The 16,316-nt window shown below is 35.3% G+C and overlaps 1 protein-coding gene, 1 non-coding gene and 1 pseudogene across 2 annotated transcripts in view; 2 read left to right on the top strand and 1 right to left on the bottom strand.

Moving 5' to 3' along the window:
- EYS (eyes shut homolog) overlaps positions 1-16,316 on the top strand; it is a 1,562,674-nt gene that overhangs the window by 246,438 nt on the left and 1,299,920 nt on the right. Inside the window, 2 exon segments of the mRNA XM_071219700.1 lie at positions 14,872-15,020; positions 15,900-16,027. Of these exon segments, the coding sequence (XP_071075801.1) occupies positions 14,872-15,020; positions 15,900-16,027 (277 nt within the window).
- LOC112319374 (U6 spliceosomal RNA) lies at positions 10,924-11,030 on the top strand. The gene has a single exon (XR_002976321.2). It is a non-coding gene; the product is annotated as a U6 spliceosomal RNA (small nuclear RNA).
- Positions 12,200-14,748, bottom strand: LOC123478293 (L-lactate dehydrogenase B chain pseudogene; annotated as a pseudogene).

Here is a 16,316-nt window from a genome sequence, read left to right as displayed (position 1 = left end):
TGTTCTCAACCATGCTCCAACAATTTCTGTATACCTCCTTAGTTATTTCATAGTGTTGTTCTTTGTAAAATAAAACATAAGAGACGTTGAGACCAGTGCTTGAGAAACTATAATTTATATAAGAATTACTGAGAATTTTGATAAAATCAGTTCTCCTGCAGTAGGTCTGGAGTGAGATCCGAAATTCTGCACATCTAGTGAGATACCAGGTAAAATCTTCATGCTACTGGTTCGGGGACTACACTTTGAATAGCCAAGGGTTATGTACATTTTTTTTTATTCCTTCTTGGACCCATGCAGATAGGTGTTTATCCCCACCACTCTAAAGAAACATCACTCCTAATGGGGATTTAAACCTCCCTCGTTAAACTAACTGCCAATTAATTCAGTCTAATTCCTCATCTAACTTTGGCTATTGGCACCATTTGGTACACTTTGTATTTTTTAAACCTTTTTGTCACTCAATTTCTTTCACACCACACTCTTATTCTACCTGTTTCCTTAGTCCATCATTGTTCCTTCTCAGTCACTTTTCAGGTACTGCTTCATTTCTATGTTTCCTACCATACATGGCATACAATGAGATTTAAACTTCAAAGCCCACTTCTCTATGTTTATGACTTTGGAGATCAGAGCCAATCCTTTGGTTGTAAATCTTATATATCAATATATGCAGGGAAATCTCAACAATATTTAGTTCAGATCTCACCCCTAAATCCCAGATCACTATGATTAACTGTCTATAAGATATCTTCACTTTTATGTGTAACAGATATCTTGTATCAGAAAAAGCAATAAACCTCATTTTCTGGGTGCTCACATAAAACAAAACCAAAGAAACAAACAAAAACATTGACTTATTCCTTTTTTCCCTTTTAAATTAATCAGAAAATTAAGAAAGCTTTGTCTTCAACATATAGAGTCTGATCTTTCTTGCTGTCTTTTTCATTATCAAATCCAAGTCTTGAAGATTCTATGTCTAAAATATTGCATTAGTAAAATTCTCTCTCTCAAATCAATCAATAAGTTAATTATTTTAAAGGCCAAAAACTGATATCTTTGCTTTCCTTCTTGGCCATCTATGATCTACTTCAAATGCAATGTTTTAAAAATCATGTCAAACCTTAACTGAAATTGTTTCATGACTTTCCATAGAATTTAAAAATCAAGAGTGAAAGCCTAAGACTCTGAAATACCTCACTCTGCATTCTTTCTGACTTCCCTTCAATGAACTCCTTTGCTATTCCTTGTTGACTCAGTCTTCTAGCTTTCTTCCTGCTTTTGAATACGCTAAGCATACTCTCAACTCAAAGTCTTTGCACTTGCTTTTTTTCCTTTACTGAAATGCTCTTTGTTGATTGATTCATTCGTTCCTTCATGAATATGTATGAGGAAGTACTGTCAGGCAGCAGTGTTTTATTTGCTTGTGAAAAAATAGCAAAACTGACAAAATAACCTAGTTGAGTGGAGCTTGCATTTGAATGGGAGCCATAAATCATAAACATAACCAAAACTATGATATATATGGAGGTCAGTCTGGAAAGAGTCCAGCCATTGTTAATATGAGAACGGTTAGAGTGACATCAATGTAACCTGGCAGTCAAGGAGAGTGGACTGGAATGCACATGCGTGAACATGATGACATAACTCTACTAAACAATGGGGGCGGGAGATGCCACTGAGTGAGCATGTGCACTGTGTGGCCATCACATTCAAAATGACTGAGTGAGTAGAGCAACAAAACTACATCAAATTTTTTGTTAAGCTTGAACGTTCCTCAGCAGAAACTATCCAGGTGATTCAGAAGGCTTTCAGGGATGATGCAATGAGTGCAGCACAAATAAAAGTGTGGTACAGATACTTCAAAGATGGTCAAGAATCTGCTGAAAGTGATCCATGTTCTGGAAGGCCTGAAACAAGCAGAACACCTGAGAATTTTGAATACATACAGGCTGCAATCAACAAAGATTGACAATTGACAGTGTGTGAACTAAAAGCTGATCTGATTTAAAAAAACTACTGTGTCTGAGATTTTGATGCAGGATCTTATCATAAAATGTGTTGTGACAGAATTCGTTCAGTGACTTCTACTACCAGAGAAGAAGGAACATCATGCTGCTGTTGCTAATGACTGGATTCAAACTGCTACTGATGATCCAGATTTTCTCAGGAAGGACAAAACCAGAGATGAATGGTGGTTCTATGGCTCTGAACCAGAAATAAAGGCCCAGTAGTACCAATGGAAGTCACCTGGTTCTCCATGCCCAAAGAAGGCGTGGCAAAATGCAGCAAGATCAAGACTATGTCAACTGTGTGTTTTGATTGGGAAGGTGCTGTACACCATGGTTATGCTCCTCCAGGCCAAACAATTATTAAGGAGTACTACCTCAATGTTCTTCATCAGTTGAGAGAAGCCATACAACAAGATTGACCAGAGCTATGGATAACTAGTGACTGGCAGCTTCATTGGGACAATGTGCCTACTCATGCATCATGTCTTGTGCAGAGTTTTTTGGTGAAACATCAAGTCACCCAGGTGACACAGCCCCCTTACGGCCCAGATTTGGTGCCCTCTAACTTCTGGCTTTTCCCAAAACTAAAGTCACCTTTGAAAGGGAAGAGCTTTCAGGCCCTGAAGAGGGTCAGGAAAATATTATGGGGCAGCTGTTGGTGATTCTGACATTAAATTTTGCAGTGTTTTGTACAGTGGAAGAAATGCTGGGAGAAGAGAGTGAGGCACCAAGGTACCTACTTTGAAAGGGACCAAGGTGTCATTGTCTTATGTGCAATGTTTCTTGTATCTTGTATCTTCTTCAATAAATGCCTCTATTTTTCATATTACATGGCTGGATATGTTCTAAGACCCTGTACTTACGTTAGAAAGTACTTAAAAAAGAAAATTATAGAAATGTTAGGGGAGTTGGGCGTTCAAATTACTCTCCATCAAATTATCCACAGCACTTATCCCTTTATTCTCTACACATCTGTAGTTCTGTCATCGTTTAGCCTTTCCTTGTCCATGCCATACAAAGTACCACCCGCTTCAGAAAACCTGTCCAGATGCACTGCTGTATTTTTCTCCACAGAATTTATTATCACTAAGCATATGATGTATTTATTTCATTTGTCTTTTACATGTTTTATTTTCTATAAATTGTGTCTTCATGAACATCTATTTTATATGTTGCTATAACACAAGAACCCAGTATATTCCCTGTCACACAGTAAGCATTGGTGAACACAGCATCAATCTAAATTAATGTACAAAAGTATTATTTTACTCACTTTGCAGAGAGAAATGTTTTTTTAAAAAGCCTAATACCTTGATTACTGTTGGGGTCTAACATACATGCTTATATTCCATGAGACATTCCACTAAAATGAAGAACCACGGAGTTGATGTGGAATGAACTGGCAACCATTATCAGGCATTTTTTCAGGAATTCTGGGAAAGTTTAGAGTAAGTTAGATTAAAATGACATGAGGCAGAGAAAACCACAGTTTAAAGGTGAATCACAAAATGCTTTGGCAGCAGAAAGAGCAGTTTTTCCCTTTTTGAATCTTGGAGAGATTCAAAGGTCAGTGTCAACTTGTAAGAATGGGTCATTGGACAGCCTTTTGGAAGATTAACCTAAAAAATCTAGTAAGAATAGTTGAGGTAATTATTTGAGAAAGTGAGCAAGAAGAGTAGAGAGAAAATCAAAGATAATTCAAAGTTAAGCTAATACTATGGAAGGAGAAATTAGAGGAGAAAAATAAAGGCATAAAAAAAGGAACTGAGAAAAAGCTGTCAGAAGTAGGCTTTCTGACAAAATAAAACCTTCAAGTAAATACAGATGATGGTGAAGTTAATCAGAGTTTCATGGAACTTAAGGAGCCAGAAGTTATGAGATCTCACCCTGAGAAGATCGGGTGTCAATATATCTGCTCATTTGTACATTGAATGCCTCCCTTATGGTCAGAAAACTGAAACATGATACAGGAATTACATTAACTGACACTTAAAGGGTAAATTCTAAACTCAACATAGGTAAAGACTACACCAGAGAAAGCTGAACTAATTAAGGAAAAAGGAGAAAAGTTCAATATTTTTAGGTGCATTCAAAAGGATACTGTGGCAGTTGTTTAAAAAGTCATATGTCTTTGATATTAAATTCATGATCACTCACTTAAGAATCACAGATATAGCCTGAAAGTAGCGTGCATATTGACTAGAGTAGTGAAAGATGGAGTGCAGGGTTTTTCCCACAGGATAAAATAAATGTAACAAGCAATACAAACTGGAAAAGCAAGAGGAAACTTACATCATAGATGATACTTGAGAAAGTACCAGCTTTTATATAGTAGAAAGTTTAGAATGAAGCAACAAAAGCAAGGAGGGTATACACTAATAAAAAATAGTATAATAAGAAAAAATGATATCTGAAGAAAAAAGATGAGTAGGTTGAAAAGGTCATGAGAGTTATTAAGCAAGATTAATAACAAAGAGAAGATATTCTAAAAACATTTTGGTTAAAATATTAAAATTACTTAGAAATTCTAGAAGTGTTCAACCAACCTCAAGTACATACAAAACAATGGGAAATTTATAAAAAGAATTGGGGTATTGTCAATGGGAATTTAGTCCTTCCACAGGATCACGAGAAAGGCATTTCAAAGGTCCACACACAAGACGTCGTGGTGTAGCATGATTTTACTCATGTGGAGATAGAAGCTGCCCCCTGGGTGTGCAATGTCCCATCTCCCTCTATTCCACCATGGAAAAAGTCCAATCTTGTCTTCAGTAAGGCCAACACAAAAGCAAGTGTCTAGAGTTTCTGTTCCATATTAAAGTACAGTCCAGTCCAGCGTTTGGTTAGCTTAGTGTGTGTTTCCAGTTGCAGTCCATTTCAGGCTCCCTCCTGGAGCCTGTGTGTGGAATTGCATGGCCATGGGCAACATGGCTGCTAGGGCCACATGGAGAGAACAGGTGAATGCATCATGCGAGTGTGTGTCACAAGTGAGAGAGAGAGCTTAGTCCTTTTTGAGTCCACACAATCTCCTTCGGGCCTAGCAGCTGCTAAACCCACGTGGTCATGTGCTGCCACATGAGAGAGCACATGAATGAATGGGCAAATGTGTTACCAGGCCGACAAGCTTTTTTGTTCCCCTGGGATTTTATTAACATGTGCTTTCTCAAAATGACCAATCGACTTCCAAAACTTTGGCATGCTTCCAGCTGGTCCACTTCCCAACCAGTCCCTTCTTTCCCCAGGCTAGACTGACAGGTCTCTTTGGTTCAGCACCTTCTCCTGTGCCATTTTGACTTCTATCGTGTGTGTCCACCTTCCCCTTCTCCCACCTGGCAATCTGGTACTGGAGGGGGAAGGAAAGAATGTTAATCCCCTTGGAGAAATGCTGTAATCCCCAGACTGTGAAGTTGCAGCTTCTGGCTGGCAAGCTGACAGGCTTATGTTCCCAATTTTATTGAACTCAATGTTTAAGTCTCTTTGCTTTCCTTTTCGAGCTAAATACAAACAGTAACAAGAGAAGCATCAAACATATTATGTATGTATAATACACAGATATATAATTCAACTGACAGACTGAAAGGAACAACTGATGTGATCAGGCAATTTTGCAAGATCATATTCAAATGAGAAATATACGTAATATAATTTATAGCAGATATAAATTTCTGCTATATTGCACTTTATTGCAGAGTAAATACAAAATATGTGAACATTTGACTTATTTTTAAAAATGTAAATTAAAATGCACAATGTATATGATACACTTAAAAATGCATTGAGGGGGTAGATGCCCACATGCAAATCAGTCACAATGAAGTCATTTGTTGTTTGTGCCCCACACTTTCCAGAGAGAGTACCTCATCATGTTAATTGTGCAAAAACTGCTAGTTTGTTGTTTTCAAAGTTTTGCATTTTCATTTACATTTTACTTCTTTTACACTAATAGTGAATTGTAAGTTTATTAATTTTTATTGAATAAAACTAACTAGTCTGAGTTATTAAAACAAACAAACAAACAAACAAAAACCCAGAAGAATTTGCCTGGCCGGATGGGTCAGATGGTTGGAGTGTTTTCACATACACCAAAAAGCTGCGGTTTTGCTCCTGGGTCAGGGTACTTACATCCATGTTTCTCTCTCTCTGCTCCTTCCTCTCTTTTTAAAATCAATAAACATATCCTCAGGTGAGGACTTAAAAAACTGAAGGACCTAAACTATTGATGCTAACTTTAAACTATTTTCTTTCTCAATAATGTTTATTGAGCTATTGCATTTATTATTTAAAAAATTTGTTTAATTGTTCCAAGTAAATAGTGTTTTTAGAGATTATATTTATTATATTATGCTTTCCTGTAGCATCTTATTCAGATTCATCATTAACTGGGAGTAACCATGTGCCTTAGTGTTTTAAGAAGCCTAAAATGGAAAGATGTTATCACCAACTTTTGCATTTACCTTCTAGTAATTATTTTTATATTGAACAGATATTTTATTTGCCCTATATTTTGATACAAAAAGATTTATTTTCACATGGTGAGTCATACAAATTCTTCGATAAAATGAAGAAATAGAAACAGAACCCATATTTTCTAGGTCATACCAATTTATGCCCATAAATAGTTATATTTCATTTTATTTCTAATATTAGTCCTTAATATTTCATATATATATAAATAATTTTCTTTGTGATTGTAGATATTCCCTAGTGTATCTATTTTATATATTATCTTGCCAAAGCAATAAATAGCAACTGAAACCTTCTACTAATTTTCTGTTTTCTCGCCTCTTCTGCTCTAGCTAGGTAATAAACATGGATTCAGAGTTCTCTCAGTTACATACAACAAGTGATACATTATAATGTGAACCATCATCTTTTCAGCCTTTTATGTTTTCTCATTATCCACCACTCAGTAATCCAATTATACAAGTGTTAAGTTCTTTTTATGGTAAAACCTCAATTTTGGTAAAATATTTCATACTTGTCATATTAGGCTGAATTATATTCAGTGAACAAATAAACCTTAACTCAATGTTTTTCCTAACTCTCAAAAGTGTCATTGAAATCTGGTACCTCTGCATTGTAGATTTTTTCCAAGTAATGACTCCGGAGTCCAGTCTGCTGGAATATTTCACATAAGTCAAGTAGAACATGACTTCAAGATGGCCAGTGCGAGGGTGAGAGATGGAAGAATATTAGCAATAAAAGGCTTTGACCCAGACTGGACACCCAGTATTTCTACTGAGATCCCATTAGCTAGAACACGTGTGCCATACAACGGACGTTCAGGCAGTCTGGAAGAGCGGTGAGCTTTACCGTCTCTGCTACAGGCCTCCAACCACCAGGCCGGCTGTCACTAGTGAAACAACAGCTATCTGGTTGTTGACTCCTTTTCTGTTTGGTGCATTATTTCTGGTCACTTTGATTCTGGGCCCCTATGGTTCCACTTACATAGCAATATTGAAGTGACAAAACCATAGAGATGGAGAAGTAATGTATACCGCTGTCTAAAAATGACAGAGGGAAAAGGGATAAGTAAAAAGTATAAAGGGATAGCATGAAGGAAATCTTTATGATGATGAAATGTTCTGTATCTTAAAAGAGGTGGTGGTTACCTAAATCTACATATATGATAAAATGATATAGGACTTTACCCACACATTGTAGTAATGTTGATTTCCTCATTTTGATGTTATTATGTAGTTGTACAAGATTTAACTATACCTAGAAACTATAATATTATCTTTGCAACTTTGTGTGAATTATTTCAAAATAAATGCTAAGAAGTGCACATGTCACTGTTCACTATTTCACCCTGTAGATTTCTTTGGATGCTGCCACGACAAATATCTGCAAAGGTATATTTCTACATTGGGAGTATTTGGGTATGTTTTTGTAGAATAAGCCAAATAAATATTTTATTGATTTGTATGGGGTTTTTTTGTATTCTACATGTAATGCCAACAATATAATGTTGTAACTTAGAGTAGGAATATTCTACTAATACTAAAAATCAAGTGATATTTGTGCCTTCTACCTTTTATATGGAACTGATCTTGTGGGCATGTGTTGTGTTGAAAAGAGTATGAAGTTATAATAGGATTATGTGGGATGCACCAATTTTTATTATTAATCTGGCATTAATTAACCACTTGTGTGATGTGTTGTAAGTTGCTTAACCTCTAGTAAAATTAGCTTTTTACTTAAAAAATTCAAATATAAAGCTAGATAATATATATAATGTACATATTTTTGTATCAATTTGTAAGAGCTCCTAGTTTCCAGTATGGATGTAAGTGCTATGGAAATGTCAAGCACTACATATCTATAAAGTAATATCATTCAAACAATTTCTCACCATGATGCTAACTAACATTTATCTTAAATACAATCGAGTGATATTATCTATATTTAATTATTTAATAGCATAATATGCTAATATAGCACAACAATGAAAAATACATATTCATTCTTCTGTGGTGATCAAAATAATTATTCAAGTACAAATACCCTGAAATTAGAGGCTGAATTATTTTAATATAATAAGGTCAATGGTGTGGTCACTCAAAATTTTATGCTGCCTTTATGTCTTTATATTTTACAATTTAGCATATAATTCTAATTTCAAATCAATTAACATTATATATTTTAAGTGAGGTTTTTTTGGCTTGTGTGTTATTACTAATTAACTTAATTCTTTATAGCTTAATTTTTCTTGATGCTCCTATTCATATAATAATGAATGAGTTTTATATCAACTTTTTTTTCTTTTCCATAAGCATGTATACTTCTCAACCTTGGTTATACAGTAAATTGTTTGACAAGTTTATGACCTTTAAGTACAAAGACCATAAAATAAATTTCTGTAGATAATTTCTGGAAGACAAGTTGTCATTTTTAGCAGGAAGTCATGTATTGCCCTCATATATGTACATGTTTTCCCAACATGTACATATAAATTGTCCAAAGCCCTGTTTGGGCTGACAATAACCAAAAGAGTATGTTTTCCTTTGGAAATTTAGGAGTTAACAGAAGTGACAAGGGATGTCAGGTCACTACTGTAGGTAATTTTTATTGATGCTACGATATGCCTAATGACAAAATATTGAACATAATCCAACTAACTCCTCTCAAGTCTGCAATGAATCATGCCGATGTAAGTTTTCGATAGCCGCAGTGGAACTCCCAGACTTGGGCCTTAATATCACTACTTTGCTGATTCTATTCAGATGATCTTCAAGTGAGAAGTTGGAGGCAAGTGACTTTCCTAGGGCACAACATTAAGGAGGCCATATGAACATGGCACTGTGTTCATATCCCTAAACAATATAGATGCTAAAATCCTCAACAAAATGTTAGCAAACCGAATACAGCAATGCATCAAAAAGCACATATACCATGATCAAGTGGGATTATTCAGTAATGCAAGGTTGGTAAAACATTCACAAATCAATAAATGTGATTCATCACATAAAAAAAGAAGGATAAAAACCACATGATGACATTAATAGATGCAGAAAAAATGATAAAATCCAGCACCAATTCATGATAAAAACTCTCTGCAAAGTGAGAAAGAGGGAACATATATAAACATAATAAAGGCCATATAGGACAATCCTACTGCCAGCATCATACTTAATGGGCAAAAACTGCAAGTGTTCCCCTTAAGATCGGGAATAAGACAGGGATATCCGATTCATCTCTCTTTTCAACATAGTACTAGAAGTCCTAGCCATAGCAATCAGCCAAGACGAAGAAATAAAAGGCATCCATATTGGAAAGGAAGTAAAATTTTCTTTATCTGCAGATGACATGATATTGTACATAGAGAACCCCAAAGATTCCACCAAGAAACTACTAGAACTGATAAACAAATTCAGCAAAGTAGGAGGATACAAAATTAATATCCAAAAATCAGTTGGATTTTTATATGCCAATAATAACTACCAAAAAGGGACATTAAGAAAACAGTGCCATTCACAATAATTTCAACAGGAATAAAATAGCTATGAATAAATCAACCAAGAATGTAAAAGACTTATATTGGGAAAATTATAAGACACCAAACAGGGAAACTGAAGAAAATACAAATAAGTGGAAGCACATACCATGTTCACGATATGAAGAATTAACAAGTTGGAAATGTCCATGTTACCCAGAGTAATATATAGACTCAACAAAATTCCTGTCAAGATACCAATGACATATTTCACAAAATTAGAAAAATATTTGAAAAATTTACATGGAACCACAAAAAACCACACAATAGCAACAACAATCCTAAGAAAGAAGAAGAAAGTTGGAGGAATCATGGTACCTAATATCAAACTATATTACAAGGCCATAGTAATCAAAACAGCATGGTACTGGCATAAAAACAGACACATAGATCAATGGAACAGAATAGAGAGTCCAGAAATAAACCCACATTTTTCATCAATTAATATTCAACAGGGAAAGCAAGCACATACTATGGACTACAGATAATTTATTCAATAAATGGTGTTGTGGAAATCGGACAGATACATGCAGAAATATGAAACTAGACACTTTGTTATATCAAACAGAAGAATAAAAGCAAAATGGATTAAAAATCAAAATGTTATAACTGAAACCATAAAAATCTTAGAAGAAATCATAAGCAGTAAAATCTCAGACATCACTGGTAGCAATATTTTTTTCTAATATATCTCTTCAGGCAAGGGAAACAAAAGAAAAAATAAACAGATGAGACTACATTCAAAAAAAAAAATTGAACAACAAAGGAAACCATCAAAAAAGTAAAAGACATCCCATGGAATGGGAGAACATATTTGCTGATACATTTGATAAGGGGTATATATCCAAAAATTATAAAGAACTTATAAAACTCAAAACCAAAAACCAAACAATCCAATTAAAAAAATGAACAAAGGTGCTCGCTTCGGCAGCATATATACTGAAATTGGGACAATACAGAGAAGATTAGCATGGCGCCTGTGCAAGGATGACACGCAAGTTCGTGAAGTGTTCCATATTTTAAAAAAAAAATCAACAAAGGACCTGAATAGACACTGCTCCAAAGAGGACATACAGATGGCAATAGACATTTGAAAAGATGCTCAATGTCACTAATCATACGAGAAATGCAAATTAAAACCACAATGAAATACCCCCTCACACTGGTCAAAATGGCTATCAGCCATTTTATCAATAAATCAATAAACAACAAGTGCTATTGAGGATGTGGAGAAAGGGGAACAGTTTTGCATTATTTGTGGGAATACAGATTGGTGCAGACACTGTGGAAAGCAATATGGAGACACCTCAAAAAATTAAAAATGGATCTGCCTTTTTACCCAGTGATCCCACTTCTGGGAATATATCCAAAAAAACCCAAAACACTAATTTGATAAGCACCCTTATGTTCTTTGCTGCATTATTTACAATAGCCAAGATTCGGAAGCAGATCAAGTGTCCATCAGTAGATGAATGGATAAAACAACTGTGGTACATTTACACAATGGAATATTACTTATCTGTAAAAAGGAAGGAAATTTTACCCTTTGCAGTAACATGCATGGACCTGGTGAACATTATGCTAAGTGAAATAAGCCAGTCAGAGAGAAACAAATACCACATTATGAACATTGTATGTGGAATCTAATGAACAAAATAACAAGCAAATTAAAGACAGACTCATAGAGAGCAGGATGACAACTATGGGAAGTTGGGGGTGGAGGAACTGAGCAAAGAGGAAAAAGGAGTTGTGGATACGGACAAAGAGAGTGGTGATTGTGGGGTGGGGGGTTTATACAGGGGAATAAATGGTGATGGAAAAAATATAATTAAATAAATAAAATGAATAAAAAAGTTCTTTTCAAAACATTTTATTGGGACAACTTTATATCGACACCTTAGAAATATATATATATATATATATGCATATACAAATACACAGACATATTGTATATGAAATATCATATCTTTATCTCACACCATAAATTTTTTATACTATAATAGTGAATTTTATTTGTTCAAGGATTCATATTGCAAGCATTAAAGTAAACATGGGCCCTGATTCTGTGAGCCCAACTTCACATATTTAGGAAGATAAAACCAAACTGTGATCCATGTACATGGATGGAAACTAAAGGCTCATGGTCATTCACGCTGTAGCTTTTAAATTTCTACAGCCTAGAAGCCTGCAGTCACAGGTCTTTGAGGTCCTTCTGGATGTTCCACAGGGTGCCCATGCTTTTCTTGAGTTGAGCAACCTCCTCATCCTTCAGTTTCTGGTTGATGGCCCTGGTTAATCTCTGAACATTCAGGATACATGGAAGGCTCAGGAAGACTTCATTCTCAGTGCTGTACATCCCCCTCATCATCGTTGACACTGGGTGAATCCTGGATAAATTTTTCAGTATTGATTCAATGAGATCAGCCACACTTAATCCAATCGCTCAGTCGGTGTACCTTTTAGCTCGATAATTTCATAGACACTTTCAACCATCATCTTATGCACTTCCTTCTGATTTTCACTATCATCGTTGGTTCCTATTTCTGGATTCAGTTCCTGAAGAGAAATGTCTGCCACATTCACTCCACTCAACGCAGCCATACTTGAGTCCCATGTTCTCCCAAAATCCTCCCATGGCAGCTGCTGGGATGAATACCAACATTTTCAGCCATAAGGTACAAAATCCAGCAGAATCCAGATTACATTCTCTTTCAATCACACAGTGTTAGGTAATTCACATCGTTCCCAGGGGCCATATGTGAAAATATCCACTGCATTAGAAACCACAGTTATGGTGCAGTCGGGGCGGTACTTGAAGATCTGAGGAATAATGCATTTGAAGACAGTGACATTCCTCCATACCAGGTTGAGACAACTCTCTCCTTTTCGATGGCAAACTCCTGTGGTTCCCACCCCAATCTTAGAATTGACAATCACAGAGTAATCATTATCCACCACAATTTTCGGTGTCAGAAGACATAAGCTCCCATGCTGCACACCCACCTTTTCTCCTTTGAGTTTATCTTCCAAAATATCCACCAAAGTAAGCTCATCAGCAGAGACTTTCCTGGAATGCTGAAGGCATATGCCACAGCAACTTGTCTGACACCCGTGACAGTGATCTTATTGTTTGGGACTGCTGCCTCTTCTTCTGCAACTGGTTCAATCGCTTTTTCCTTATGACTTGCCCTTGTGCACAGCAGAGAGAAGGTTCTCCAGATCTCAGTAAGAATCCCGTCGAGGAGATGGTGTCTGCTGCGTGCTTCTGCTCCCTCAATGGATCTGCAGGAAAGGAGGAGGAGGGGCCTGCCCCCTCTGCAGCCTCTTCACTTTCTCTAATCACAAAACTTAACTCGAACCTGTGAGACATATAAATGTAAGAGCTAAACTAATAAAACTTCTAATAAAACAAAAGAAATTCTTTATGACCATTGGTTAGTCAAAGCTTTCTTTGATATTACACAAAAAGCATGATATAGCAGGATATGTAAAAGAAAAGTTACCAATCGAACTTAATAAAATAAAAACATTGATAATTTGGACTTAAATGAAAATTGTTCTACCTAAAATTCACCTACAAAGAAAATGTATAGAAAAAGCAAAGGGAGACAAGGAGAAAATATTTGCAAGTCACATGTATCATAATGAAAAAAAAGAAATTGTATTTAGAATACAAAGAATACTCATACTCATTAATAAGAAATTTAATAATGCAATTTGAAATAGTTTACTACACATGTAAATAGAAATTTCTTTGAAGAGTATGTACAAGTGGATATTGAACATATGAGAGGATGCTCAAAATTGTTAGTCTTATGGAAATGAAAATTGAAAGCATAAGGAGATACTATGTTATACCCACTAGAATGGCTATAAAAAATAAGATAGACAATATCAAATGTGAGCAAAAATGGGGAGAAACAGGGTATCTCCTTCATTTCTGGTTCGAATGTGAAATGACACAGCCACATTGCAAAAACACTTTGGTAATTTCTTTTTTTCTTTTTTAGTAATTTCTTAAAATTTAAACATAATTTACCATACACTTAAGCAATCCTATCCAAGGATTGCTACCCAAGAATCTGTCCAAGAGATACAAAAATATATATCCACACAAATAGTTGTGTATGAATTCATTATTTATAAAAATTAGTTGCTGAGCAAATAAATCTTAAAGTTCTCCTCCCAAGAAAAAAAATGTTACTATCTGTAGTAATGAATGTTAACTAGACTTGTGATCATTTCTCAATATTTACATTTTATGTTGTACACCTGAAACCAATATAATGTTATATGTTAATTATATCTCATCAAAAAGGTACAAAGTGGAAACAACCTGAATGTTCATTAACTGATGAAGGAGTAAGGAAAGTGTTTTGTGAGTTACTATTTGACAATAAAAGTAACAAAATTCTGATACATGATACCACATCAAAAAATCCTCAAAATTTTTATGCTCAGCAGAAGAAGCCAATCACAAAAGACAACGTATTGGAGCAGTTTGTTAGATAAAATGCCCGGAAAAAGCAAATCCATGGAGAGAAGGATTAGTGGTGCCTGGCACTGGAGTTGGCGACAACGAGTGACCATAAAAGGGCATTATGAAAGGTGCTACAAACCGAACGGCTTGTGGCTGAGTAGCACATACATTTGCAAAAGTTATTGAATTACTGGTTTGCAATGGATTAATCCTATGATATATAAATTATACCATGAAAAATCTGGTTTAAAACATTCCATGATTTCTATACACTTTTTCTATAAGATTTGCTACATATCTATGTTTATATTTTCTTTTTATGTGTGTGATCTTTTAAGGTCCATTTTGTGAAGACTCAGTGGAATGTTGTTTTTCTCCATCAGGTTGGAAAAGAGAAACTTGCCCAAATAAAAGCTGTGCTTATATTCGTGTGTGCGCAGAGGGACGTCTCAGTGGAAGCTGTGAAGCCGGTGTCAGTAAGTGTCCATGGACGCCAGCTCAGATCAGCGCCGACTGCACTGACGTGGCAAACGTAAGTTGCAGTCTCGCATACAAGACAGTGCTCTGAAAACATGTTTTACAATTATCACACTATTTCAAAAGTACAAATAATTATAGTTTTCATTAACTTATTGTAATTTCAGTCAGGAAAATCGAGAAATCTACTTGCCTAATTTCTCCCATTTTAAACAGAAACCACACTTTCAAGTGCGTCATTAGTTTTCTTTCTGCCCTCACACCATCCTTCTCTCTTGTAAACAATGTAATTTCGTAGACTTTTTTAATGAATCACATTTTAACATTTTCAGTTATCTGAATATTGCATATCCTTATATTCTAACTTTTACATTTAACATTTAAATAAATAATATTAGATAAATATTCAATAGATCCTGCAAATCACTAACTGTTTATTTTAGTAATATTCACATTTGAATTCATAATATGAATTCATACTTATATCCTAAAGGCTTCTGCACTCACACAGGTGCTGCTTTTGCTGGCTATCAACTAAAACCCGAGCTGGAGCTGTCAGCCCGAACCCCAAACCTAACTCTCCTGTATGTCTTGGGAACTGACTTCCAAGGTAATTAGACTGACACTATATGGCCTTTTAAACACAGCTCTGGAAGACACAGAGCGTCATTGTCTTTTCCATCAGAGATTTCTTACATTCAAGTGGGCGACGTATAGTCCCCAGCTCTCATTTAGAGGCGTGTTGAATTCACATAGCTAGGAAAGGTGTTTGAAATGAGAGACATTATTGTGACATTTTGGAAAATAAAATATTGCACAATGTCGCACAGAAAACTTACGCTACATGGTTATAAAAATAATTTCCATGTTAGAATTCTTTCATTATTTTCGAGATCTAAACATTTTAATAAAAATGCATTTTAATCTTTCCTAGGATACCATGTGCCTCTGTTCACCAAAATTTACAGACAAGCTTTGTAAGAGACTTCAAACACCATGTGGCCCATTTCTTTGCGAGAATAATGCCACATATATGAACTACGAGAAAGATTATCAGTGCAGGTATAATTGATTCATTTCCTATTTTATTAAATAAAATACATGGCTTTTGAAGACATGTCCTGTCTGAAGCTTAAATTATATTTAATATTCTAGGATTGAGGATGGGAGGTGGGGGTAGGTGGGGTGGGGAAAGTAGTGGGGGGAAATGGAGACAACTCTACTTGAACAATAATAGCAAAATTGACTCACAAATAAAAAAGTATTTCAAGTTCAAGTAGAAACTTTTTAATGTTTTTATGTGTTGTTTAATTGTTGTGGTATTGATTTTGAATAAACATTTAAGACATTC

This window comes from Desmodus rotundus, chromosome 11 (assembly GCF_022682495.2).
Source record: "Desmodus rotundus isolate HL8 chromosome 11, HLdesRot8A.1, whole genome shotgun sequence".
NCBI lineage: Eukaryota > Metazoa > Chordata > Mammalia > Chiroptera > Phyllostomidae > Desmodus > Desmodus rotundus.
Note: the sequence above shows the minus strand (reverse complement) of the source record. Positions and strands in the feature narration are given on the sequence as shown.